The sequence below is a fragment of the Pneumocystis murina genome, assembly GCF_000349005.2.
Source record: "Pneumocystis murina B123 chromosome Unknown supercont1.2, whole genome shotgun sequence".
NCBI classification, from domain to species: Eukaryota; Fungi; Ascomycota; class Pneumocystomycetes; order Pneumocystales; family Pneumocystaceae; genus Pneumocystis; species Pneumocystis murina.
In genome coordinates, this window is record NW_017802360.1 from 46,041 (window position 1) to 72,002 (window position 25,962).

General features: G+C 28.8%; 12 protein-coding genes across 12 annotated transcripts; 5 read left to right on the top strand and 7 right to left on the bottom strand.

The window, feature by feature from the left end:
* Nucleotides 1-49: 49 nt before the first annotated feature.
* Nucleotides 50-2,352, bottom strand: PNEG_00582 (hypothetical protein; the record flags this gene model as incomplete). The annotated part of the gene is made up of 9 exons (XM_007874286.1): nucleotides 2,269-2,352; nucleotides 2,038-2,225; nucleotides 1,890-1,983; nucleotides 1,342-1,846; nucleotides 777-1,298; nucleotides 458-731; nucleotides 338-416; nucleotides 172-287; nucleotides 50-123 (listed from the first exon to the last, which is right to left on the bottom strand). The coding sequence occupies exons 1-9, from the start codon at nucleotides 2,322-2,324 to the stop codon at nucleotides 50-52; spliced, it is 1,908 nt and encodes a 635-aa protein (XP_007872477.1). The 5' UTR covers nucleotides 2,325-2,352.
* A 319-nt stretch (nucleotides 2,353-2,671) lies between these two features.
* PNEG_00583 (hypothetical protein) lies at nucleotides 2,672-3,310 on the bottom strand. The gene is made up of 3 exons (XM_007874287.1): nucleotides 3,008-3,310; nucleotides 2,766-2,963; nucleotides 2,672-2,717 (listed from the first exon to the last, which is right to left on the bottom strand). Exons 1-3 carry the CDS (start codon nucleotides 3,296-3,298, stop codon nucleotides 2,691-2,693), a joined length of 516 nt encoding a protein of 171 aa, XP_007872478.1. The 5' UTR covers nucleotides 3,299-3,310; the 3' UTR covers nucleotides 2,672-2,690.
* A 152-nt stretch (nucleotides 3,311-3,462) lies between these two features.
* On the bottom strand, nucleotides 3,463-5,724 carry PNEG_00584 (hypothetical protein; the record flags this gene model as incomplete). The annotated part of the gene is made up of 10 exons (XM_007874288.1): nucleotides 3,463-3,559; nucleotides 3,608-3,783; nucleotides 3,832-3,931; nucleotides 3,974-4,227; nucleotides 4,274-4,366; nucleotides 4,412-4,510; nucleotides 4,555-4,704; nucleotides 4,746-4,853; nucleotides 4,895-5,220; nucleotides 5,265-5,724. 10 exons carry the CDS (start codon nucleotides 5,722-5,724, stop codon nucleotides 3,463-3,465), a joined length of 1,863 nt encoding a protein of 620 aa, XP_007872479.1.
* A 340-nt stretch (nucleotides 5,725-6,064) lies between these two features.
* On the bottom strand, nucleotides 6,065-9,476 carry PNEG_04255 (hypothetical protein; the record flags this gene model as incomplete). The annotated part of the gene is made up of 8 exons (XM_019757779.1): nucleotides 6,065-6,253; nucleotides 6,297-6,333; nucleotides 6,378-6,432; nucleotides 6,477-6,595; nucleotides 6,636-6,910; nucleotides 6,955-8,239; nucleotides 8,414-8,834; nucleotides 8,876-9,476. The coding sequence occupies 8 exons, from the start codon at nucleotides 9,474-9,476 to the stop codon at nucleotides 6,065-6,067; spliced, it is 2,982 nt and encodes a 993-aa protein (XP_019613402.1).
* Nucleotides 9,477-9,955: 479 nt separating this feature from the next.
* Nucleotides 9,956-11,700, top strand: PNEG_00587 (farnesyl-diphosphate farnesyltransferase; the record flags this gene model as incomplete). Its single annotated transcript, XM_007874291.1, has 8 exons — nucleotides 9,956-10,156; nucleotides 10,203-10,338; nucleotides 10,386-10,674; nucleotides 10,725-10,878; nucleotides 10,935-11,141; nucleotides 11,194-11,319; nucleotides 11,372-11,582; nucleotides 11,627-11,700. 8 exons carry the CDS (start codon nucleotides 9,956-9,958, stop codon nucleotides 11,698-11,700), a joined length of 1,398 nt encoding a protein of 465 aa, XP_007872482.1.
* A 250-nt stretch (nucleotides 11,701-11,950) lies between these two features.
* Nucleotides 11,951-13,940, top strand: PNEG_00588 (hypothetical protein; the record flags this gene model as incomplete). The annotated part of the gene is made up of 7 exons (XM_007874292.1): nucleotides 11,951-12,070; nucleotides 12,279-12,429; nucleotides 12,474-12,713; nucleotides 12,762-13,110; nucleotides 13,156-13,515; nucleotides 13,567-13,832; nucleotides 13,873-13,940. 7 exons carry the CDS (start codon nucleotides 11,951-11,953, stop codon nucleotides 13,938-13,940), a joined length of 1,554 nt encoding a protein of 517 aa, XP_007872483.1.
* Nucleotides 13,941-14,602: 662 nt separating this feature from the next.
* PNEG_00589 (hypothetical protein) lies at nucleotides 14,603-15,521 on the top strand (the record flags this gene model as incomplete). Its single annotated transcript, XM_007874293.1, has 3 exons — nucleotides 14,603-14,651; nucleotides 14,699-14,918; nucleotides 14,968-15,521. The coding sequence occupies exons 1-3, from the start codon at nucleotides 14,628-14,630 to the stop codon at nucleotides 15,519-15,521; spliced, it is 798 nt and encodes a 265-aa protein (XP_007872484.1). The 5' UTR covers nucleotides 14,603-14,627.
* A 153-nt stretch (nucleotides 15,522-15,674) lies between these two features.
* On the top strand, nucleotides 15,675-17,342 carry PNEG_00590 (methionine aminopeptidase, type I; the record flags this gene model as incomplete). The annotated part of the gene is made up of 11 exons (XM_007874294.1): nucleotides 15,675-15,797; nucleotides 15,839-16,150; nucleotides 16,191-16,342; nucleotides 16,392-16,433; nucleotides 16,476-16,528; nucleotides 16,579-16,604; nucleotides 16,657-16,829; nucleotides 16,872-16,927; nucleotides 16,971-17,053; nucleotides 17,096-17,204; nucleotides 17,248-17,342. The coding sequence occupies 10 exons, from the start codon at nucleotides 15,675-15,677 to the stop codon at nucleotides 17,108-17,110; spliced, it is 1,035 nt and encodes a 344-aa protein (XP_007872485.1). The 3' UTR covers nucleotides 17,111-17,204; nucleotides 17,248-17,342.
* Nucleotides 17,343-17,448: 106 nt separating this feature from the next.
* Nucleotides 17,449-19,039, bottom strand: PNEG_04256 (hypothetical protein; the record flags this gene model as incomplete). Its single annotated transcript, XM_007874296.2, has 9 exons — nucleotides 17,449-17,620; nucleotides 17,644-17,722; nucleotides 17,769-18,005; nucleotides 18,051-18,102; nucleotides 18,150-18,537; nucleotides 18,582-18,636; nucleotides 18,684-18,777; nucleotides 18,833-18,905; nucleotides 18,957-19,039. Coding segments are annotated over 9 exons (1,233 nt in total), but the record flags the coding sequence as incomplete, so codon positions are not given.
* Nucleotides 19,040-19,565: 526 nt separating this feature from the next.
* Nucleotides 19,566-20,945, bottom strand: PNEG_04257 (hypothetical protein; the record flags this gene model as incomplete). The annotated part of the gene is made up of 7 exons (XM_019757780.1): nucleotides 19,566-19,860; nucleotides 19,907-20,064; nucleotides 20,110-20,279; nucleotides 20,331-20,351; nucleotides 20,405-20,510; nucleotides 20,560-20,734; nucleotides 20,782-20,945. The coding sequence occupies 7 exons, from the start codon at nucleotides 20,943-20,945 to the stop codon at nucleotides 19,566-19,568; spliced, it is 1,089 nt and encodes a 362-aa protein (XP_019613403.1).
* Nucleotides 20,946-21,292: 347 nt separating this feature from the next.
* Nucleotides 21,293-21,569, top strand: PNEG_00592 (hypothetical protein; the record flags this gene model as incomplete). The annotated part of the gene is made up of 2 exons (XM_007874297.1): nucleotides 21,293-21,316; nucleotides 21,357-21,569. The coding sequence occupies 2 exons, from the start codon at nucleotides 21,293-21,295 to the stop codon at nucleotides 21,567-21,569; spliced, it is 237 nt and encodes a 78-aa protein (XP_007872488.1).
* Nucleotides 21,570-22,132: 563 nt separating this feature from the next.
* On the bottom strand, nucleotides 22,133-25,946 carry PNEG_00593 (hypothetical protein; the record flags this gene model as incomplete). The annotated part of the gene is made up of 10 exons (XM_007874298.1): nucleotides 22,133-23,778; nucleotides 23,824-24,126; nucleotides 24,170-24,448; nucleotides 24,496-24,598; nucleotides 24,643-24,738; nucleotides 24,782-24,985; nucleotides 25,033-25,322; nucleotides 25,376-25,585; nucleotides 25,633-25,696; nucleotides 25,746-25,946. 10 exons carry the CDS (start codon nucleotides 25,944-25,946, stop codon nucleotides 22,133-22,135), a joined length of 3,396 nt encoding a protein of 1,131 aa, XP_007872489.1.
* Nucleotides 25,947-25,962: the final 16 nt, after the last annotated feature.

Sequence of the window (25,962 nt, forward strand, 5' to 3'; positions counted from 1 at the left end):
TATGTTTGAAAATATGCAAAAATATGACTAGCTAGATATGAATATAAAATCAGCTAAGCTTGATACATATATCTTCATAAGGTTTAGCTTGATGAACTGTTAAAATGTTACGAGAAGCTAATACTAAATATTTATTAAAAAAATTGACCAAATAATCTTTTTTTGCCTTACGTAATACATGGCAGAGTGCTTGGGATGCAACTGAGCGAGAACTATTAGATGTAGGAACTAGTTCCTCAAATGTAATTGTATAACCTTCTTTTTGATGAATACGTGCTTGTGTATATCTATAACATTTTATATTAGCAATTATAAAAAAAGATAATAAAAGATATACTCTAGAAAATTGTAAGACTCTTTTTCCATAATGGTTGATTGACTATCTTGTAATATTGTTTGAGTGTCAAGATTTGTAGCTATTATTTATTAAAACGATCAAAGAGATGATAAAATATACCTTCAAAAATTTCAAAGTCTTCCATTATATCTTCTCCTATATTGATGTTGACATCTTCCAATGTATCAGCAAGAGGACTTGCTATTAATTTGTTTTTCCTTATGGTAGAAGAAAAATGGCCAGTAGCGCTTACTGAAGGTGTATCAAAAGAAATAGAAGCCATTCCCGGACCTACTGATCCTGGACGAGAAGAAATATGGGATTGATTCCATGGCATAAGAGAAGATGTACGACGTGTGAGTTCTTCATCAATATGACGTCCTAACTCAATTTCCTAAGATAGACATTAAATTAAGTTAAATTAATTAAATAATATAACCTCTTCAAAATAAGAATTCATGCTTGCAGGCATTTTTTCTGTTTGTTGATGGTTTAAGCTATCTATATTGTCAGCAGGTTCGTCATTAAGTTCGTTTTTGGTTCTTTTTTTATGTTTGAGAGAATATTTTTGCTTTTGATTATCTAGAAACATGGCTTTTAAAGAAGGATGCATTAATTCCTCTGAAAAACTCCAAACGAAAAAGTGGACATTATTAAGAGCAGCCTTTTCCTGAAGTTTTCGTGTCTTTATTGCAGATTGTTTTTCCATGTTTTTGATATAATCGTCACGCCATGAAATCAAATCTTCCGAGGGAAGTTCTGTACGTATATCCGTCTTCATTCCTAAAAATTTTCTTTTTTTTCTCTGTTGATCATCGTCTTCATATGTATTTGAACTAGTTTCATGGTTCCTGTTTTGAGGAACAAAAGATGGATCTCTACTATCAAAAAAATCTGTCTCCGCAAGCTCACCAATCATAGACTCATCTACCTCCTCATAAGCCATCAGCGTTTTTTCGAACTATAAGTATTAGATATGTTAACAGAATAATATTCAAAAAAACTGTATGATTAAATTTCTTTCGCCTTTTAGCCTCTGCATGTTGAAATCTTACAGTTTCTTCTCCTTCATCTGAGTCAATTTTATACACATCATTCCTTTTTTTCTGAATTGATGAACTTATATCACTTTGTTTTCCCTCAATCTTTCGTATTTCTCCCTCTGCATCAAATTCAAAGTCAAATGAAAGTTCCCCGTTCATTGATCCCAAAATATCAGTATCCCTTTCAATCAATCCACTCATATTGATAGCTGAACGTGAAATTGAGCCTGAAAAATCAAGCTTAGAAGTATGATTATTCATTGAAAGGGATGATCTTGGCAATGTATGTTGTGAGAAAGAAACTGGTGTTGTCGAAAGATCAAATGAGCTAGAATGACTTTCTTGAACCCCAATTTCTATATCAAATGACGTTTCTGGATGCCATGGTAGTGTTAAAGTTTCCATTCCATATTCATTTAAATCCGGCATAAATCCCGGATCATCTACAAGGGTAAAAAGATCCGTTCTATCAATTAGATCTTCATTATCCTTTCTATCATGGAAAATACCTTGTCTTCGTCTTTGGAAGATCAATATTTGCTTTTTCAAGGCTTATTGTTGCAAGTTCTTTACGAATTTTAGCATGAGTTAATTGAACATCAGCTAATCCCCCCTTAACCATCTTTTCTAAATATAAAACACTTATCCTCTACTTACTATAGAAAAACCCATACTGTTGATCAAAAATTCTTGTAACTCCCATCATTAAATTACTTGATAACCTTAATGCTAAAGGTTCTGGGGGTTCTGACAAATATTCACAAGCTTTAGGAACATTTACTGATAAAATCTCTTTTCTCTGAAGCTTTTTAAATGATGACTTAGATCCAAGAGTTGCTGCAAGCCTATTTAAAGTAAATATTCCTCTTTTTTTCACTCTTTTTCTACCAAATCACACCTAATCCACCTTTTCGACGCGTTAAAATTTCCTGTGAGTAAAACATACTTTATCTAAAGCTAATATACTGTAAAGAAATCTATTAAGCTTTTAAAAGGTATAAATATTCTCTATTTTAAAGAGTTTTAGACCTGTTTCAATAAAACACTGGGCTAATATATCGTAAAGCTTGATAAGATATAATTTAAGAAAATATATGACAGATAGAAAATAGCTTGCATCTATAATACAAGTCTTTTATTCATAAATATCTATATCTATCAATGAAAAAAAAAAGAAATTTGTTAAATAAAAACACAAGACGTATATTGAGAATTTAAAAATTAGTGTAAAAGTATTTCTGATAAATAATTTGTTTTTATTAATTTTTTCTATATGGCTATTCAAAGTTCTGTTTTGCTTGAATGATTTTTTACATAATTGCTAAATTACCAAATTTCTAATACTTTATTAATTTAATTCTTTTAATAATCTGATCTAATTAAACCTCTTTGTAACCAGGAACTGACCATTTCTCCTGTTTAACCATATCTTCTACTCTTTTTTCAATTTCAGGACAAGCCGTTAATACATCTTCTACTGTCAATTCATCAATCGGTCGTGCTTGTTGAATGTTTGACAAAGTCATTTCAAGCTCAGTAAGCTCTTTCTTTGCGTTTTCTGATATTTTTGTAGCATTTTCAATCTACTATAATATTACATTGATGAGACAAAATCTTTAAAACAAACCGCCTTTGTTTCAAACTGTTGAATAGCTTTGATTTGCGGATCAACTTGATATTTTACAGGACGGAATGCTTTAAGCTCCTTTTCTATTTGATTAACAAGAGATTTATTCTTTAAAATAGACCGGTAATAACTAAAATCAATATTTTGTAGTTGTTCTTCTAAAATTCCTATTTTTGCTCTGGTATTAAGACTCCACTGATGAAAAGTAGAAAGGGATGAAATAACTGAAGAACTTAAGCCATAAGATGAGAGAAGCTTAATCCAATTAATTTTAGCAGCGGCATAAGCCATTTTTATATTTTTTTATAAAAAATATAGAGATTTGTATACCGTTAAAGTGCTATAAAAATATACAGTGGTTTTTATATAAGAAAAAACGATAATTTATTATATGAAAACATGAGATTTTATTGTATAAAAATATAAAAAAAAGAAGTATAAAAAAGATTACCAATTTAAAACAATGTCTCAAAAGTTACTTCTCTGTTGCGAAGTTTATCTACTGAAGTAGGAATATCTTGTATATGGTTACTTTCAATAATTTTTTGATGTCTATTTGAAGAATTAGAATAATGATGTATTTTTTTTTAATTTTTATACTTGTATGTAAATCCGACAAATGTAGTCGGTGGGACTTTTTCAAGACGGTCTTCCATAGATTCAACGGAAGATTGTTTTTCATAGACTTCTTTATATTTTAACATATCATTTTCGTTGGTAAAGTCATCAAAATAACCATGATCGAATTCAGAATCAAGATCGGGTACAAAAGGTGCCTATAAAAAATAATTAATATTTATACAGGAAATTGTTGAATTGTTTACTTCTTGTTGGCGAAGTGTTGTCCAATCGATATGTTTAAAGTATTTTTGTTCTTTTACCTCTTGAATACTGGATATTCGTCTTCTGGGATTTGTGATAAGTCTAATAAAATTTTAAAAAAATGCTTTTGAAGTTTATCTATACTTTGTAATAATTTCCCAGGCATCATCATGAATATTGAATTCTTTCTCTTCATAAACAGGTCTAACTAATGTATATTTCCAGTTTTTTAGATTGGACCATGTTTCATTCATATTTTTTCCAGAGAATGGTGGATAACCTGTTAAACATTCAAAAAGTATGCAACCGAGAGACCAATAATCCACAGTAAAGTCATAATCATGGCCATTGAGGATTTCTGGTGCCATATAATCTGGTGATCCAACAATTGAATTGGCCTAAACTGTCTCAGATTTATGATGTATTTTGAAACAAATAACTTACATAGTTTAACTCTTGCATTTTTAAAGTTCTGTGAATATTCCTACGTTCAACTGCAGTTCTAGTAGGAACTTCTAGATCTTTAATTTGATCGAGCTAATAATTATAAATATTGCTTAAAAATTATATAAAAATATTTACTTTAAGTCTTAAAGATTCTATTTTCTGGGAATTAATAATCCCAGATGCAAGTCCAAAATCTGTAAGTTTTATATGACCCTTAGAATCAATAAGAAAGTTCTAAATCCAATTAATAAATAAATATTATATATACAATTATTAACCTCTGGCTTTAGATCTCTATGGATATACCCAAGACGATGAAGAGAGTCTACAGACATGAACATTTCCGAGAGATAAAATTTCGCATGTTCATCACGCAAAATACCACTATTACATAAAAGAGAACGAAAATCGCCTCCTGGAACATATTCCTAAATTTTTTAATTTAATTAAAATTATAAATAATGTTTACCATAGCAAAGAATAAATAATCAGGATCCTGAAAGGCATAAAGGAGACGAACAAGCCAGGGAGACGTTGAATTCGTTAAAATATCACGCTCCGTAAGTACGTGACGTATCTATTTTTGTTAATACGTATATATTATATATGTATATTGACCTCATCCAATTTGTGTAACAATTTTTTGCTCATTTTTTTAAGGGCAACAATTTCTTTTGTATCTTTCATTTGTGCCAAGTGAACGCTTCCATATCCTCCTTGACCAATTTGTGCAATAATATGAAAATTTTCTTGCTTCATTTTTGCACGTCTTTTTCGAAGAGTACTTCGTTCCGTATGACAATGACATTTCCATGCAGCTGTATATTCAGATGCGGTAAGCTTCCCTTCCTCTATCTGTTTTCTTGCCCATTCATGAAATTTTTCGATCCTTTGTTGTCTTTCACAGAGATAACGTAGCTTGTCAAAATAATGATCAAGAAAAACTTAAAAACTATTAGAAAAAAAAACGTATCTCATTTATTTATACATATTTGACAAACGTTAACTAGTCTTTTTACACTCGGTTTTGTTATTTTTTCCATCTCATTTGATGTAAGCTTTTTATGTGTATTCCATGTCTGAAATTCTGAATTTGATGCCTCTGTTTTTTGAATTCCTTGAATTTTCGCCTCTTTCATTCCATTCTTTTCTGGTGACCTGCTTATGCCCTTTAAAGATGTACTATCCTTAGATTCTAAAGAAAAGTCAATCTGTCCCTCGTTTTCTTTTCCTGCCTTTTTAAAATGCAGATTCCCAAGACGATCCGGAAGACCTTGTAAGTTTTTTGTAAAATTCTCTGGAACCGCTACCAATCCTGATCGACTGTTTCTTGAATGTAGAGAATTTGTATTCAAATGACCTTTTGATGCTGATGAAGAAAGTAATGGTAATTGTGAACTACCATTCAATGTGGGGGATCCTTCATAATTTTCTTGAATCCCAGACATCTAATAAGGCTTATTTACCCTTTGAAATAATATATTTTTAATATTTTTATTTTAAAGAAAATTTTAAAATGCTGTATATCGTAGTAAATGTAAATAAACAATGTTGCTGTAGTAACGAATCTAATTAGATTAAGATAAATGTGGATTTTTCTAGGAAATTGTGGATTTTAAAAATTGATTGAAGTTAAAAATTATTTGTTTGTTTCCCTTGAAAATATAATTCGTATGTTTTTATATTAAAATATTGCTTTGTAAATTCAAAATAAAATAAGTCGCTTGTTTTGGAGATATGTTTAATATATACAATTTTTACTAAATGCCTTTTGGTTTAATAAAAAAACTACTCAAAAAGTGCTTGTAATTCTTCTAAACGCTGTTTTGTTACATCATCACGTGACTGATATTCCATAACAGAAATATCTGCAAGCATAAGTTTTCTCTTGCAGATCTCAATCATTTTTTCTTCTATTGAATCTTTTACAATAAAACGTACAACTTTGACAGGCAATGTTTGGCCTATACGATGCACCTATAAATTTGTAAGTTGTTTTAAATTTTAAAAATAAACCAACCCTGTCTATAGCTTGATTTTCCATACCAAAATTCCACCTAGTTAACATAAAAATATAACCAATTATAATCCAAATACAAACCATGGATCGAGAATAAAAACCCAGGACGCTGCTGTTAAATTTAAACCAACAGAACCTTTAAATGTTTAGCAATTGAAATTCCGAGTATAATAATACTACCAGATTTTATAGAAACTAATAAAATTAGCCCTTTTTTTTCTGTGCGAAATTTTTCTAAAACGATTGAGCGTTCTTTCATTGACATTCCTCCATCTAGACGAAGGAATTCAAAATTATCTCTAAGAAATTATTAAACAGATAATAATTGAATCCATTTACCGCTTTATAAATACTTCTACTAGGTCAAGAAATGCTGTAAATTGGCTGAATATTATTGATTTAGCATAAGGATCTGACATTTTTAATGCAAACAATTGTTTAATTAATGCATCTAATTTTGAGGATGAAATTGACGTAAATTTACGTAATTCTATACGAGAATTATTATCAGCGACGCCCTGAGTTCCTTTTCGAATAATTTCATAAATATTTTGTTCATCAATTGGTGATCGACATATATGACATAAAGGTTTTTTGTTATGAGATTTTTGAAACTTAAATATTAAAAAATTGTAGAGTATTTAAAATGAAATCATACCTCTATATGCTTTTTAAGACAAGATTTACATGCCATATGCCAACATGATGTGATAGCTTCTTCAACTATAGGACTAGCGGAACAAATAGAACACTCATTCTGTGTTTTTTCTAATATACTTTTGATAACGCAAGTTCTATATGCATCTGTATTCTGTTTTTTAATATCTTGATTACAAAAAGGTTCGATTAGATCTTTAAGATCTATGATATCATCGGTATTAATGGAATTTTTAATATCTTTATCAAAAGGTAAATCAAGAAAATCACTTTTATCACCATGTTTAATTAGTGATGGATGACAACAACTTTGACGTAAACGCAATAACATCGTTAAAATTGTTATATAATTCTTAAATATAGTGCCTGCTGCTGAGTTCTCAATAAAAGCCTGTTTCGCTTTAGTATAAATAAAATCATATATCTCTCTCTCTTTAAGGGACAGGATAATCTCTTTTGTCATAATTTCTTTAGAAGGAAGTGCAATAATCAAATTACCATGTATATCTTTTGTTGTTTTTGTCCGACGTAAAATCAGATTTTCAAAAATCATACGAAGGGTATTTAGTGCACGAGGTATATCTTTTGATTCAAATGGAATAGTGATAAAAGTTTTCCAAAATACAAAATTTCCCCAAGGTTCAATTTTTAAAAAATGAATAAGACTAAAAAGATCTTCTAATTTGTTTACTATTGGTGTTCCAGTTAATACCCATCGTCTTTTTGCATTTAAAGAAGAGCATGCTTTTGCTGTTTTGCTAAGTCTATTTTTTATATAATGTGCTTCATCCAAAACTACTCGATAAAAATCAATTGAAAACAAATTAAAGAAAGCTTTGTTATTTGTAGTCATTTGTGACCATTCAGAAAGAACAACACCATAACTTGTTATAAGTAAATCTGGCTGATTGCTAGTTTGGCATTGTACCAAAGCATCAATAGATTTATCTGTTCCGTAATAAATTTGAATCTTCAAGCTATTTGGTTTTGAAGCAATTTCTGCTTCTGAACGCCATTGATCAAGCAAAGATAAAGGTGCAATAACTAATGTAGTTCGACATGATTGAATAGATGCATTGGAATTTATAATAAATGGTGTAGAATTTAATGATGCCACTGGTTTGTTAGAATGAATAAGGCTAAGAATTTCTATGGTTTTTCCGAGGCCCATTTCATCTGCTAATATTCCACCACAAAAGCCCTGATCTGCTCTAGGAAATTCAAGAGTTAGTTTGCCAGAATATGGGTTAACATAAAACCGGTTATCAGAATTCCCAAAATCCAACCTTTTTCCATTTTCGTTATAAGAAGGCCAATAAAATACTTGCCATAATGGATGTATGGTATTTTTTTCTTCTAACAAATCAATTTGGCGTTCTTTGTTCATCATCCAATATAAGGCCTAAAAAGATGAGAAAAAAATAATAAATGTATGTAAATTTTCCTGTTTTTGATAAGACTTGAGTTCAAGGTTAAAGGAAGAAGAAGGTAACATTTCCTTCATATTGGGATCATATGATTTTGTGTTTTTATATATAAAATTAATCTGTTCTTTTTCAAGTTCTTTACTTTCTTCTTCTAGATCTGAACTATTTTCTCCAAAAGGGTCTAAGTACCCCATTTTTGATAAAATCGGACCCGTGTTTTTGCTCGCTTTAATTACTTCTTTAAAAATAGTTTTACTATCTGGAGTCTTTGAATCATCTGGCTCAAGTCCGACTTTTGTTAGAAGCCATAGAATTGCCTGTCGATGCTGTTCACGTATTTCTTCTGTCATAGATACCTTATAAATATTGTCTTCTCTAGAAAATAATGGCTCCTTCATGGACGTAAATGCTTGTCTGTGAATAAAACATGCTATTTGAAGTAGTATCTTGTCACCTAACATTAAATAATAATAATATACATAAAATATGACTCACCTATTTTTATTTTATCTGGGGCATAAATACATGACGCTGTGAACGAACATGTTTTAAATTCAAGAAGTGTAGATATATGTATAGCTGATTCCTGAGGAATACGACCTATTTCTATACCTTTTTCTGTACAAAATCTAATAATTCTTGATAGATTTTGTCTAGAATTTCGTTTTCTTGATACTGATTCTGGAAAAAATTGTCTTGATTTAGTTTTTTCATTAATCTTATCTTGTTTTTTAAGCAAAACAACTTCTCCTGCTGATAAAAAACCCGTTCCAGAAACATTAGCCCATCCTTCCATTCCAAAACTTCCAATATATTTCAAATACCATGATTTTGTGCTTAAAGATTCCTGATTTATGTATTTTTGTTCCTTTTGATTTTTTTTTTCCCATGTTTTATCAAAATACATATTTAATGCCAATTCAATATTACCTTTGGATGTTTGAGCAAGATATTCAAGGATCTCTATTTCTACATTATGTCCGATAATTACTTTTAATTCGTCTATTATTGCTTCCATTTTACCGCGTTCGTTAACTCTATCTTCATGATCATAAAAAGAATTCACCTTAGGCCTTTTTTCTGGCCTATTCATCATGCTATTAATAAAGAGCTTTCAGTAAACAAATATTTTATGAACTTTTCTTAATAATTGGTTCCAAAACAAAAATCAAAAACTGCACTATTACTTTATAGATATAATATATTCTATATATATGCACAAAATAATTAAACTTATATGTTATTCTATTCAGAAATTAGTATATCTATTTATATATGCGCATAAAAACAAACATTATGCATATATAATTCTATGTTTTTTTAACAATTTTTATCTTAATTTAAAGTTTTCTATATCAACCCTTTAATAAATTAAATCCCTAATTTTAACAAATCTTATCAATAATATGCGTATTGTACGCTTTATATATGCGTATTATATCCATATTATATTCACTTATTTTTTATATGCTTTTTTTTACCCTTCCGATAACCTTTTATTTTTACTTTATCTCGTATCGCTTTTTTATCCGTCTCACATAAATTTATTAAAATATTGCTATTTTTTTCTTATAAATGGCAATCTGGACAGATTATCTTCGTCATCCCAGAGAATTTAAGGAGTTTTGTCAGTATAAATTATTTTATACACCTCTTTATCAGAGACTTCCTGATCAAGAAACACATAATTGCCGTCAATGTTATGAATTGCTTATACAAACAAGCCGTAGCTTTGGTCGTGTAATTCAAGAATTAAGGCCTGAGTTACGTGAATCGGTAAGTATAGTTATTTATTTTGAAATATTCAATTGACATTTGTTAGGTGATGGTTTTTTATTTGGTATTAAGAGGGCTAGATACTATTGAAGATGATATGAATTTTGATTCAAAGAAGAAAATTCAGCTATTGCGCACGTTTTACACACATATTGATGAAAAAGGATGGAAATTTTCGGAATGTATGCGTAGTATATGCGTTTGTTTATAAAGGCTAATTTGGGAAAAGCATCTTTAAGCGCAAAAGATGGCATGCTTTTGAAGTCTTTTGATAAAGTAATTGAAGAATTTCTTGTTCTTAAGAAAGAATATCAAGATATAATTCGATCGATAACGTACGAAATGGGGAACGGAATGGCTGATTTTATTAAAAGTGCACATTTTAAAACTCAAGGGATTCAAAGTATTCGGGATTATAATTTGTATTGTTTTTATGTAGCAGGGCTTGTAGGTGAAGGGTTAAATCGACTTTTTTTGGTAAGCAAAGTTGAGCATGATTTGGAGGGCCTTACAGAGCTGTATGTTTGAATTATTAATTTTTGAAGTGAATTTTTTATATTATTTGTAGCTCACATACAATGGGATTGTTTCTTCAGAAAACGAATATTATTCGTGATTACAGAGAAGATTTGCATCATCAACGTGTGTTTTGGCCAAAGGAAATTTGGTCTAAATATGTCGATAATTTTATAGATTTTTTGGCACCAGAAAATCAAGAGAAGGTATTCTTTTATAACTTAGTGATTTTTTGCATTTTTTTAATATTTCGGGGATTTAGGGGCTTCATTGTTTATCTGAAATGATTTTAGATGCCTTGACACATGTACCCGATTGCTTATACTATCTATGTAATCTTCATGATCAATCCGTCTTCAATTTCTGCGCAATCCCTCAAACTATGGCAATTGCTACACTTGCACTAGTATTTCGTAATCCAAATGTTTTTCGTAAGAATCTTAAGATTCGTAAAGGAGAAGCATGTTCAGTATGGCTTATTTTTATTTTAAAATCTGCTTAGATGTTAATATTTTTTATAGTTAATTATGCGTACCACAAATCGAAGAAATTTATGTGGAATTTTTCTTAAATATATACGTATAATTCATCTAAAGAATACACCAAGCGATCCTAATTTTTTTAAAATAAGTGTCGCTTGTGGCAAAGTATATTCATATTTTAAAATAATGTTTTCATGAGATGTCTAATCTTATATAGGTTGAGCAATGGGTTGAAAGCGTTTTCCCCTCAGACAAACCAGGTCTATCTTTATGTTCTCAGAAGCCCTTGCATGAAAGTTCGACTGAGTTTCTAATAGATAAGGAAGCTTTTTATATTTTTCTTATTTCTTCCATATTTTTAGCCATAATTGCATCATTAATGATTTACCTAGCACATTTATTTGGTGCTCGATGGGATTTTACTCAAGGTATGTCTTAGATATATTTATTTTTATCCCTCAATTATAATTAGTTTGCAAAATTTTTGACTTTTTAAAAAGTATTTTTTCTGATACATTGTCTATTGTTAAAAGGGATGAGATGTGAAATAGTTTCTTTTTTTGCTTATAATATTATTAACATTATTATTTAAAATACGGATATACGGAATATCTTGTAATTATCTTTTAATCAATTCTTTAGTGTTATGTTTGAGTAAAATATTATATATATTAATCTTTTGTATATAAATATCTTTCTAGACTTTCTTGTACTTAACACTTAGTTGCCGTGGCAACTCCATCTAATAATTTCTATTATATTTCTGTAACGTAAGCCCTGAGTTTGTCTTTGGTTAATGAAGGCATCTGTTATACAAATTCATTGGCATACAGAAGCTGCTTCTATTTATTCTGCTCACTTTGAGCCTTGTAACAAAGGAAGACTTGCTACAGCTGGTGGTGATGGAAATGTACGGGTATGCTTTAATATAAAATCTTATAGTATATTTTGATTTTAAGTAATTATTGTGAAAAAAACGGAAAATTTTATGAAACTAAACTTATATAATACGCATATAATGTGTATATACTTGGGTCTATGGAAATGAATTTATATTTTCTGGATATATAATTGATATAATTGAAATTATTTCTTTATATTCAATTAATCTTATTGTTTATTAGATATGGCGTGTTGAACGGTCTCAGGTAACCTCGCAATTGTCAAACGAATTGAATAAAATGACACATACGACATATTCTCCACGTTTAATTTATCTTTCAACTCTTTCAAAACATACACAAGCTGTAAATGTTGTTCGGTTTAGTCCTCGAGGTTAATTTGTTTTATCTTTGATTGTATTTTTTCATATTTTTAAGGTGGATTATTAGCATCAGCTGGTGATGATGGTAATGTGTTGATCTGGGTTCTTTCAGATGGATTTCATTCGTCAGTAAGTCTTGGAAACGATGATTCGAATGACAAAGAAATATGGAAGATTTTTCGTTTTTGTCGCTCATCTGGAGCTGAAATTTATGATTTAGCATGGTCACCTGATGCGATGTATCTTTTAACAGGTTCAATGGATCATGTAGCACGTATTTATAATGTCAATGAGGGTATTAATGATATTTTTTTATTTTTTTTTTTCGAATTAATGTTTATAGGCCAGTGCATTCAGCAATTAACTGAACATACGCATTATATTCAAGGTGTTGCATGGGATCCACTAAATACGTATTTAGCAACGACAGGAAGTGATAGAACAGTACAAATTTATCGTATAAATACAACATCTAAGTTTTCGGTGACATTACATGCTAGTTTATCACGAATGGAATATCCTACTGCATTTGGAATGTATCATAATGAAGCGCTTTTGTCATTTTTTAGGAGATTAAATTTCACTCCTGATGGCAGTTTATTGTTGGTGCCAGCTGGACAATATCGATCTTCAAGTGAGTCGGAAGAAACACTTCATACTGTTTATATTTATACTCGGGCTGGATTAAATCGGTATATGAGTTTTTAAGATGATAATATAATATTGATAGATGATAGCTCTCCTATAGCACATTTATCGGGACATAAACGTCCAGCTATTATTGTTTCTTGTTCTCCAAAATATTATACTTTAAGGAATGTTGAAAAAAACGACAAACTGACCAAAACATTACCAATTGTGAATATAGCATTACAGGATGATTCTGTTTCTAATTCGGCTTCTAACTGTATTTTGGATACTTTTACTGATACTTCTAAATCTGTTTTTGATAGAGTACCTTCTGCATTTTCCTTGGCTTATCGAATGATTTATGCCGTTGCAACGCAAGATACCATTGTATTATATGATACACAACAGGTAAATCCTATTGGAATGTTAAGTAATTTTCATTATGCTACATTAACTGACCTTGCATGGTAAAAAATACAATATACATTGATTCTTGTTTTGTTGAATATTTCAAATAGGTCTTTTGATGGGAATGCATTGCTTATAACGTCTACTGATGGATATTGCTCAATTGCTCTGTTTGATGAGAATGAACTTGGTGAAGAATATATAGGTCCACTTTCTTCATCCTGCTCCGAACATTCTACTTTGCTAAAGGATCCTTTGAAAGTTTTAATTGATATACCTAATTCAATGACGAATATATCTTCTCAACCTGTTAAATTACAATCTACTGATAAAGACAATATATCTTCGCATAATTTAGAAGATCCTCTTTCGACAGGTAAGTTTTTCTTTATGTATATTTCTTCTGATAACAGTAGCTGTATCTATTAAAGAAAAAAAGAGAAGGATTGCGCCAACTCCTGTTCAATTTTTTGATAGGAAATAATGAGTTTATTGATATATTGTTAGATCTGTGAAAGTTATAATTAAGATTGATTAATTTTAAACTTCTAAAATGAATATTATTATAACTTTTTATAATTCTTCTTGACTATGCATAGAATTTGGCGATAATTTTGTTTTTATATGGCTGTATTTTGTGTTATGATATAGCTTCTAAAGTCTGACGCAAACCGTTCAATCAAATTTTATCTAAATACTCTTTTTCCTTTTTTGAAATATGGTATATTTTTAAGGCTATGGACTTATGATATTCTTGCTTATGATTTTTATATTGTTCTATAAATGTTTTGGATTTCATTATTAATCTTTCAAAACATAGTGAGAGCATTTGGTGTTTTATGAATTAAACTTATTTGACTTTTTTATCTTTGGAAATCTTATATATATGTTAAAGATTTCAATTTGTTATATTTTATATTTACATTTAACAATTGAGAATTCTTATCTTTTGGATATCTAATGGTCATTGAAATTAAAATCTAATTGGTTTCTAAATATAATTCTTTTTATTTCAAATAACCAAATAATTATTGTGATCGAATAAATATGTTTAATTCATGTATTTTTTATTTCATCATTTTGGGCTTTATGTATACACTTCTTTTCCCACACGACCTCATAAAAACTTGATATTAAATGAAGAAGGAAAATAAGGTAAAAATATTGAATTATGGAAGAAAATTCCGAAGAAAGAGTACATTTTGTGACTATATATAAGTTATTTTTTTTGATTTTGTTTAGGCTAAACGACTTGCTCAATTATCAGAAAAGCTTGCAGTGGCAAGGCTTGAACATGAAGTTAAATCATTAGAAACGGAAGTTTTAAATATTTTAAAGTCTTCTTTATCTAAAAAAGCTTTTATTTTATGTGTTTTTGATGCATCTGCATTAATTGATTCATTAAAAATCATTAAAAGTTGGATTGGGACAAAATCAGTGAAAATAGTTATCCCTTTTTCTGGTAAGGTATTATTTTTGTGTATACGTATTTTTATCGATACTTTTATTAGCATTAGAAGAATTAGATAGATTAAAGAAAGGCACAGATATCATTAATGTTAATGCTAGAAGTGTGATACGTTTTTTGGAACGATTTTCGAATAATACACCTGATGAATGGACAATAAGAATGCAAAAACCATCAGAAACTGTTGATTGGTTAGAATGTGTACCTTTATTTTCACTAAATTCAGAATCGGAGGGTATTTTGTTAAAACATATCATGAAACAAAAAGGTTCATGCTTAATTGAATCTAAATATACACAGACAATTACTGCGCATAAAACGCCGAGGGGTCTTCGTTCTTTAATATGTTTTATGGTTTATCTACAAAAGAATGTTGGTGCAGAATTTTCATCTTGTCAATTAATTACACACAACCCAATTACTATAGCATGGGCAAAATTATTTTCTATTAAGACATTTACTGTAGCACAATTAACTTCAGATATTGCTTTAAATATGAAGGAACATATTGATTCTAAGAAAAAATATAATTCTTTAAAAAAACGATTTAAATCAAATTCAGCTAAATTGTCTCTTTTATATCCAGAGAAAAAATAAAAAGTATTCTTTGTATAAATACTGTTGAATTTAGTATATTAAGGCTTTATATATATATATTCCTGATAAGGGTGTATCATATCACGGTTTTTAGATATCGTTAAAAATCGGTTTTTTTGGATATTTAAAATTCAACAAAAAAAGCCATGAAAAATGAGTATTTGTAAAGGTCTTGACTGTAATAAAGTCGCTTCAGCGCTTCAATGTCCTGTATGTTTAAAGCTTGGTATTCGAGGGTCTCTTTTCTGCTCTCAAGATTGTTTTAAAAAAAATTGGGTAAGATTTAAGAAATATATAGAAATAAATTAAAGTTATAGAGTTTTCATAAAAGCATACATGGTTCCGGTAATTATGTTTCTGATTCATCTTCTATTTTGTTGGTTTTAACAGAAAAATGTTTTTTTTCTAACATCGTAATCAGAACATATGATCCCTTTCCAAACTTCGCTTATACAGGGACATTGAGAGCATGTTATCCTCTTTCACCTCGTCGAAAGATACCTCTTCATATTCAATTACCAGATTATGCTGAGGATGGGATTCCTCGAAGTGAACAGGCACAATCTCGGAGCTTTAAAGCAATAATTCTTACAAAGGAGGAGCAACAAGGTATGCGGAAAGTCTGTAAGGTAGTTCATCTATTCATGAATATAACACTGATGATTGAAGCTTGCTCGAGAAGTTCTTGATATTGCAGCGGCCGCTTTAAGACCAGGAATAACAACCGATGAAATCGATGAAATTGTTCATATGGCATGTATTGAAAGGAACTCTTATCCAAGTCCTTTGAATTATTATAATTTTCCTAAAAGCGTTTGTACGTATGTTATAAGATCTCTATGTTTTTATAAATAGGTTGATTTATTTTAGATCTGTAAATGAAACTATTTGTCATGGCATACCTGATAAATAGTATTTTATTATTATCATAATTATGTTTTCTGACTTCTGAAGTGTTTTAAAAGATGGCGATATTGTTAATTTAGATGTTACATTATATCATGGAGGTAATTTCTTTTAAAAAGAAAAGATAAATTATAAACTTAAGATGCATTAGGTTTTCATGGGGATCTAAATGAGACTGTATGCTTGGATTTTGTTTTTTTGAGAGTTAAAATATGTTGATTTAAATTAGTATTATATTGGAGAAAAAGCAAAGCAAGATGCAGATACTGTTCGAGTTGTTGAGACAGCTCGTGAATGTTTAGAACGTGCAATAAAGGTTGTTAAACCAGGTACTTTGTTTCGTGATATTGGTTCCGTAATAGAAAATTATGCAAAATCAAGAAATTGCTCAACTGTTAGAACGTAAGTTTTTTTTTCTTAAGAAAAAAAAATTAATGGTAGAAGTTATTGCGGACATGGAATAAATAGACTGTTTCATTGTTTTCCAGAAATACCTCATTGTAAGATTGTTTTCTCGTTTGTTTTTTTTTTTGATATTTTTAGATGCAAAAAATAAAGCTGTTGGGATTGCAAAACCGGGAATGTGTTTTACCATTGAGCCCATGATTTCCCTTGGAGTATGGAAGGTAATTTAATCCAACTAATATTTGCATTTATTTAAAAGAAAGGACGTAACATGGTAAGTTTTTTGGATATTTTGAGAATTTGGTATTTACTTTGGTGGGCCTGATAATTGGACATCTACGACTAGTGATGGGAAACGAAGTGCACAATTTGGTAAAGTTATTTAATATGATATTAATAAATTTACAGATAATAGAACATACTTTACTTGTAACTGAAAATGGAGTCGAAGTTCTTACTGCTCGAAATAAAAATTCTCCTGGCGGGCCTATTCAATTACTAGATGCTAAATAATTTTTAATAACTTCTATTCATAATGTAATAATAAATATTAAATAATATGATTTATTTCTATTTATGATTTTTGGATCTCCCAGGGGTATTATAGTTGTTGACATCACTTCTTTTTTTTAGTAGAATTCCGCATAAGTTCCTCGAAAACTCTTCCTTCATCCCCAGGGTCAGGTTGTGTCTCGCAGAATATAGCACCTATCATTATTAAAGCACGTGCACGTTCTATACGTTTTTCTAAAGGAATTGATTTTGATAATACTTTATCACATACATCTCTATAATAATAAATATAAGATACTTTGTTGAATATAAAACCCGCCTTAATACTCCAGAAACTTCAAATTTTGCACCGCGCCAACTTGCTAATAATATTTTTCCTATATTGTAAGCATCATGTATAAATATTATATAGATAATTAATACCTGTCATTTCTTTTTCCAATTCAATTTTACGTATACTATCCCAATCTTCCCCTTTTTCTTCCAGCTTAGACAACTGTTCTGCTGTCATTTGTGCATCTAGTGCACTTGAAATAGTGCCGAAGATGTCTTTAGCTATAATTCCTTTTTCTTTAATTTTACTAAAAATGCCACTAATGCCTAAAAATTTTTGAGATCTAAGCAAAGAGGTTCCTTTTTGTATATATATTACACCAATAGCTATAACTTGTGAGATTTAAAAAGCAAATATCGCCTTCTGAATACCATTTAATAATTCTACACCAAATGATTCCATTTTAAGATTTTCTGCTTCATACTTAAAATAGATAAATTTGTAATTAATATGGAAATTATAAGGATTACCTTTATTTTTTCTTGAAATGCTCTAGTAGTAAGCTCATCTTTAGTACTTTCTGTCCATATATTTAATCGATCGACCAACTTGTTTGCAAGATGTTCGACACGCTTTTTTCGTACAGATGCTTTTTCTTTTTCAAAAGCTAATAATTCTTCCTGTTGCTCTTTTGTCAATCCCCTTTTTTTATAATTCTTTTGCGTATTTTTTTCTGTTTCTGAGATTGTTGAAACTGGTGACGGTGGACTTGAACATGTAATAGTTTTTTTATCTGAAAAAGATAATGCAATATTTGATTTTATAGACACACTAGTATCTTCATTCTTAGGCTTCTTTTCCATTTCTGCAATTTCTAATGCTTTTGTAAGATCTTTGATTAATGATATTTCACCAATGCTATTTTTTATAAGATAATATTTATATAAATACGAAATACAAACAGATCAACAAATGCCTCCCCGCCAAAAAGATTAGCAAAAAAGTCTGATGGATCACCTGTTTTCTTATCAATCTCCTTATTCCAATACTTAATATTTACTAACAAAATCCTTGATCTGGTGTTGCTTCTTTTTTCCCATACATATTATACTTCCTTCTAAGCTCTGGATTACTTAAAACTTGATATGCTTCTCCGATCTACATTAATAATAATAAGTTTAAAGCCTTTTTTACTTTTTTTATAAATACACACTTTTTGAAATTTTTCTCTTGATTCCTCGGGATTATCTGGATTTTTATCCGGATGAAACCTAATGGCAAGACGCCTTAGTTCAAATTAATACCTTTTCTACTAATATTTAGTCTTCTTAATATACCTATAAGCCCTTTTAATAGTCAAATTATCTGCTAAAGGGTCCACTTCTAAAATGTCATAATATTCACGATCAATTACTCCCACTATATTTTATTAGAAATGCTAATAAAGTGTTATTTTTACTTTTAAACTGTTAATATTTTTCTTAGTTTTTATAGTATTAATTTTTTTAATATCCTTAAGCCGTTCGTAAAAAAAATTAAAGATATTGAATTATTTAAAAAAATAAAATGTAAGAGTAAAAGATGAACATTGTATGTTGCTTTTTAAATTTTTGATCAGAAGAAATAAAGCCATTAAGTATAAAAGTTTTTATGAAATTTATATTTTTTGAAGTTGATTTTTTGTACTTTTTGTATGATTCTTTTGTATAAAGTAGTTAGAAAAAGATAGTTATTGCTTGAAAACGATTATTTGAAAGTTTTTTGATTATGTCTTTTTCTGAGTATAGAATGGAGTGAATAGAAGGTGAAAATATTTTGAAAATGAACCAATAAATATAGATGTATTTTTAATAAGCGGTATGAGTTTATGTTATTTGATAATTATAGTTCGAATGAGTATTGTTGAAATATGAATTAGTTGAATTATTAGTATTTTGGATAAATTTTTAGTAGATGATTTTTAAAAAATAATATATAAAAATGATGAATAAAAAGATCACGATATATACGTCCCAAAGGCTTAATATTTCTAATATGGAATCTAGTTGAATTTTTCTTTTTAAAGTGAAATCTCCGGGAAAATAGCCATGATTAATAAATTGATGCATGAGTTTATCTTTTTCTATCCATAAATTATATAGCCAATTTTTGAATTGATCTTCATTATCAAGAGGTACTGTATCTATTGAAAATCTTCTAAGGTGAATGTGAACATTTTTTGGGAATTGTCCGTCAAAAAGTCTGAAAAAAATAAGTACAATGCTATTTATTTGTTAAAAATTTATACATTGATTTTAAAGTATATATATCCTGGGCATAGGTATTATGTGTAACACCTTCGTAACCAATTGTACAGTCATAAAGATATTTTGTAGTTTTATGGAGATTCTTTAAACAAAAATAGAGTCCTTTGATTCTTGGTAATAAGACATAATCTAATATGGGCTACCTGTGTGAAATTTTTTAAGATAAACAATTTTTAATACTTACTAGATCATTTTTTTTTACATAAGCTAAGCTTTGATGTTTTGTATGTAAAGAAATGTTCGTACCTTCTGGATATAATAATAATAACATAGATTGATTAGCCGATAATGATAAATTTCTGAAATGATTATTAAATCTTAAATGATCTTCTTGCCAAGATCTAGATAAAAAAACTAATTTGTGGTTAGCAAAAAGTATATTGTTTTAAATAAGAATAAAAATACTAAAACCAAATGTTTTCATTCCTTAACTTCTGTTAATTATCTTATTATTAAAAGATAGAAAAAATACCCCCAACCAATGATAGGAATTCGCTTTAAACTGTCTTTAAGAACAATATAAATCCCATTATCTATTTTTTTTAAATATGCAATCCACCAAATATAAAACCAATCAATATAAATCTTTAATTCTATTTTAACAAGATTCTATACAATATTTATCTATTAATACCTGGTGATTACTGATAAATATAAAACGATTTGATTCCTCTATTTCCTCTTTTTTATTTAGATCTTTTTCAAAATGTGATAATATTATTTTATCTCCGTAAAGAATTGCATAAGATGGTATTAATAGTTTTGCAATCGCCATGCAAATAACTCCTGCATGTTTCTTTGTTCTTCTTCTAGTTTTATTCGTAAATATTGTTCTTTGATCTTTTTTTTTATATACATATATTTATAATACCAATTTTGTTTATATTTGTAGAAAAATGTCGCTAAAAGTTGTAGGATAGCAATAGCTATAGAAACACATATAAATCCGATGAAAACCAATATTCTTCCGCTCCATTGACAGAGTATTGTTATATTTTTAATCAATTGTTTTTTTTGCATTTCTTTTTAATAAAAACATATATTTAAGCTTCCAAAATCCTTAGATAAATATATAAATCCTTATTATATCTCTAAATGAATTAAATAATGTGTTTAAATCCCAATTTTTTGTTATAAGAAAAAATTCTTGTTATTTTTTAACAAAAAATATTGCTTAATTATATAATAGTTTTATATGAAATTCAATCAGTTTTATGATCTTTATCAAAAACAATAATTTAATTATCTATTAAATAGTAAGAGGTTTTTAAGATTTAATGATTATCTTATGTTTACGTATATAAATTTTATATATTTTATCAAATTTCTAATAATATTTTATTAAACTCTTATTTTTCTTTTTTATTATGTTAATAGATTTACGATTTGAGGTGATTTTGCCTTATCACCAACTATTTTGCTTATTTTTAGACATCTTATAATGCATCACTTATTCCTGCACAAGGATCTTGGTTACGTATTTTAAGTATTACACTTCGAGATCAAGTGTTATTACCTTTTGCTCAGGGCTTTTTATGGGCAGCAACTCTTATAGGTTTAAGCTGGGTTCAAAGAACTACTCGTAATCGAGGTTTTTACTGGGGAATAATGATTAATGAATGGTGGAAATCTTTAAACATTTAAAAATATTTTTAAATGTTTCTACTTGTTTACGAATTAAAATAAGAATGAATATTGATTTAAGATTATCAATTTTAAGTTAAATATTGATTTTTATCTTTTGTTTTTATGTATTTTATAGGATTTATATTTTAAATGTATTTATTTTTTAATAAAAAACTTGTATCAAAAAATGAATGAAATATTTGATTTTTGTTGTATAGAAATATCTAAGTTTATATTAGAATTGTCTATATTATTTAAAAAGAATAATATTTTTAGAGGTTATTAAAATTATGCTTTTATAGATCTATAGTAAATATATTTTTAGACAATGATATATGGAATTTAATATCATTTTTAAATGTTTATATCTGAAAAAAAATGAAATAATTAAATTATAATTTTATAGAAGTTATACCTCGATCATCTTAAATTGATAGGATATGTATTATGAAAAGAATGTCAGGAACATTAGAATAGGTATTATATAATTCATATATATAAGTATTGATATATATCCAAAAATTATATATTATTTTAGATGTTTATTCATAATTAATTTTGAATGTATATAAATATTAAATTTATACTTCATCATTATCTTCAGTTCCATATAAATCGAATGTATCATACTCTACTATTTCAGATGGCTCATATTCCATTGAATTATCTGTTTTGTGTTCTATTGTATTGAGTGTTCTATATTCTAGCACATTATTTTTTTTATCTTCTACCGTATATGAAGTTTCATGTTCAATCATAGTATTTTCTTTATGTTCCTCTGTATTAGATTTATTGTTGTATATATCTGGAACTTCTTTCTCTTCGTTTTCTACTTGGTCGTCACTATCTATAATTTCTCTTTTAGAATTAATTTTGGATAATTTTCTTCTTTTTTTCGGTTGCTCTGATATAGTCTTTTCTTGTTTTTCGTCATCATGAGTATCATGTTCATTGGTTTCTGGATTAAAAGGTTCAGATTCTTTATTTTCTATTTTTTTTTGTCTATTTTTCTTTAATTTGTTTCTCTTTTTCGATTTCCCTTGATCATTTGGATCTTTGTTCCTTTCTATATCATGTTCTGCCATTTCATATTCTTCTTTCTTTTTCATTGCCCATTCTTTTACTTGTTCCTGCATAAGTCTTCGTTCTTCTGTTAATTCTTTCTGTCTTTTTTCCTCTGAAACACGCAATGCTTCTGCTTCTGCATTCCTTTTCTCCTGTTCTTCTTTTCTTTTTTGTCGAGCACTATCTAACTTCGCTAAATTGTTACTTTCGAATTCTTTTTGTTGTTGTATTGCTCGCTCAAGTTGTCTAAGTGTAGTATTACGACCCATATTAGCACGCTGCTGAATATCTTCTTTAGGATATGGAGGATATTTAGAATTTGCTAAATTTGAAAATGTTTTGATAGCATTATCCAAATTTTCTAGAGCATATTTTAAATCTTCAATAGACCTTTTATTTTCAGGTAATGTCCTAGCTATTTCCGCAAATTTAAATTGAATAAAAGCAATATTGAAGATAATAGCTGTGTTAGAAGGCTGTAGTTTTAATGCTTTTTCCGTAAATTTAAGTGCTTCCTTCAATGCGGAAAGGTTTCTTTCTTCTTTTCCCTTTTGTAGCCAAACTTTGCCGAGTGCAGAAAAAGTCATAAGATCGCTACCATTTTGATATTCATTTAATGCTAATTCGTATGCTTCTATTGCTCTAGGATATTGTTTCATTTCAGTCAAACAATGGCCCATATTTATATATACTGTTTCATTTTTTAATGTTTCACGTATTTTACTTAATATTAACAAAGCTTTCGTGTGTTGTTTATTTTCCGCTAATGCAATAGCAATTCCTTGTGCAGCATATGCATTTTTAGGATCAAGTTGTAAAGCTTTATCAAAGAATTCTACTGCTTTTTCATACATTTTATGTTTTTTTTCTTTTTCTGCATCAGTAGTAGGGCGAAATTCTTGAGCTATACGTAAATGAATATTACCCATAGCAGTTAATGAATATCTATCGTGTTTATCAAAATATTTTAATGTATGAGTATAATGTTTTTGCTCTGGATTATCCCCTGAAGTTTTGTTCCATTTTTGGCGACTAAGATACCATCCGAAATACGCTCTAACATCTAGATTACCTGGATTAGCTTCTATAAGATTCTTGATTTTTTTAGATAGATTTTCTGTTCCTTCTTTTATTATTTCCATATGACATAAACGAACACGTGCTAGGAGAAAAGTTAGTAAAGCTTTTTCGCTCTAATAGATTATACCTTCTACATAATCTGGATGCCTTTGTAATAATTCTTCATAAAACTTTTTTGCTTTTTCATAATTTTTAGCTTGTTCTTCACAACGTGCAAGATTATATGTTAAAGTTGTTACTAGTGCATCAATATTAATAGTATTATTCTCTTGTTGTCCCATAGAAACACATTGATTTAGAGCATCTTGATAAAATTGCCTAGCATTTGCAAAATTTTCTTTAATATGATGAAGTACACCTATGTTATTTAATAATTGAGGAAGAATATTAGTAGGAAAATTCCGCTCTAAATCCAATGCACGTTCATATGCTATATATTATAAGAATTAAACGATAAAAGCACATGATCTTACATTCTAAACTAACATTATTATCTTCTTCTTCACAAAGAGCTGCTAGCGTTATAAAAATTCCAGAACCAGAAAATTCTCTCTGTTCGGAATTACTTATTAAATGTATTGCTCGTTCTAATAGTGATTTTGCTTTCTGTCGTTCTAGCGATTTATCATTTCTTGAGTTTGAAGATAATATTTCATGCGTATAGATTGATCCAAGTATCGTAAGTGCTTCTATACACTTAGGATGTTGTTCTGTAATCTTTTCGAAAATTAATTTTGCCCCAACAATATCATCTAAATGTTTTTTTTCAAGTAAATAGCATAAAAATCATATAATTTACCTTGAATAAGTTTCATCTGTCCCATTCCAATTTCAGAAATAACCCTACTATCTTTAATACTATATGAATGCTGATATAATTCAGAAGCTTTCTCATAATTTTCCTATTTTGATTACAATGCTTCTAAATATATATATATATATGAACCATATAATGATATGCTCTTGCCATTAAAAATAAGCTGTTATTTATTAAATAATTTGTGTCCGCGTATTTTAATGCTTTTTCTGATAGTTTAATTGTCTGTTTTTATAAGAAAATATAAAAAATTGATAATCATTCTTACCATGTCCATATTCCTCTTGGAAAAAAAATATGACGCCAAAATGTTTGCAGAATAAGGGTCTGTTTGTGATTGTTTGTACGCATTTTGGGCATATTTCAGTGATTTTTCATATTCTTCTAGAAATTCAGAAGTACCTGTTTTAGAAGAGGCGGAATCAAGATAATACAATGACAAAAGGGTGTTTGCTGATACATTTTTTTCGTTCTTGATTACAAATTGTTAGTAAGTATGTATATATATATATCTAATACCAATTCCAATGATCTTAACCATGATGCTTTTGCATTTTCTTTCATATTCAACTTCCAAAAACAAAGGCCTATACCAATTCTTGGGTCAAGAACAAAATCTGGTTTAGATGATAAAATTGTTTGATAAAGTTTTAAAGAACCAACATAATTTTTTCGTGAAAAAAGAATTCGTGCTTTTCCAAGCATGGCAAATAGATTGCGCGGATCTGCAATTAAAATATCATCAAAATATTTGCCTGCTTGATCAATTAAACTCTTTTCTCCTGATGATCTCATGATATTCCAAACAGCTAAATGAAAATCATTAACTTTATATTTAATCCCCTTTTTTTTCTAAAAAAACCTCGTGTAAGAATATTTGGTAAAAACGAAAAATCAATCCTATTTGCCTCATTTAACGCCTGTGTTGCCATTTGATGGTAATAATCCTTTGTATGAGCTTCTGAGGAAAATTCTTTTTGATCTTCCGTTCTAGGTGCTCTTCGTGCTTTTTCCAAATATAATGCAGCAAGCATAGAATACAACGGCAATTTGTTTTCTTTTTGCATATCCACTTTCATCCTTGTATAAACTTTCTTTTATTCAAAATTTTTCCTTTACCTTTTAATCCCCGTATCAAAATATGAATAGCCTGATCTATATATCCTTGACGTCTATATTCATACTATGACCTATATTAACTAATAAAAAACTTAAATCCTCTTATAATATACTGAAAATTGGATCCAAAACTCCTTTGATGCACTTTCGCATTCCAAAATTTCGCAAAGTTCTTCTGCATCTTCTGGAAGTGTTGTACAATCAATTTCAACAAGCTGTCCTTGTTCCTTAAGAGGAACCTCTATAATTCTCTGCTCTTTTCCCTGTATTTTTGCTTGTCTATTAATATCTTGAGAAGTTGGCACAGCATTCATTTGCGATCGTCAGAGG

Bases quoted from the DNA above. Each gene is read 5' to 3' on its own strand.
- PNEG_00583 (XM_007874287.1), bottom strand. From the start codon at position 3,298: ATGGCTTATGCCGCTGCTAAAATTAATTGGATTAAGCTTCTCTCATCT. The intron at 2,964-3,007 runs GTTTGTTTTAAA...ATATTATAGTAG, and splicing joins AACAGTTTGAAACAAAGGCG to ATTGAAAATGCTACAAAAAT. The intron at 2,718-2,765 runs GTTTAATTAGAT...ATAAAGTATTAG, and splicing joins CAGTTCCTGGTTACAAAGAG to AAATTTGGTAATTTAGCAAT.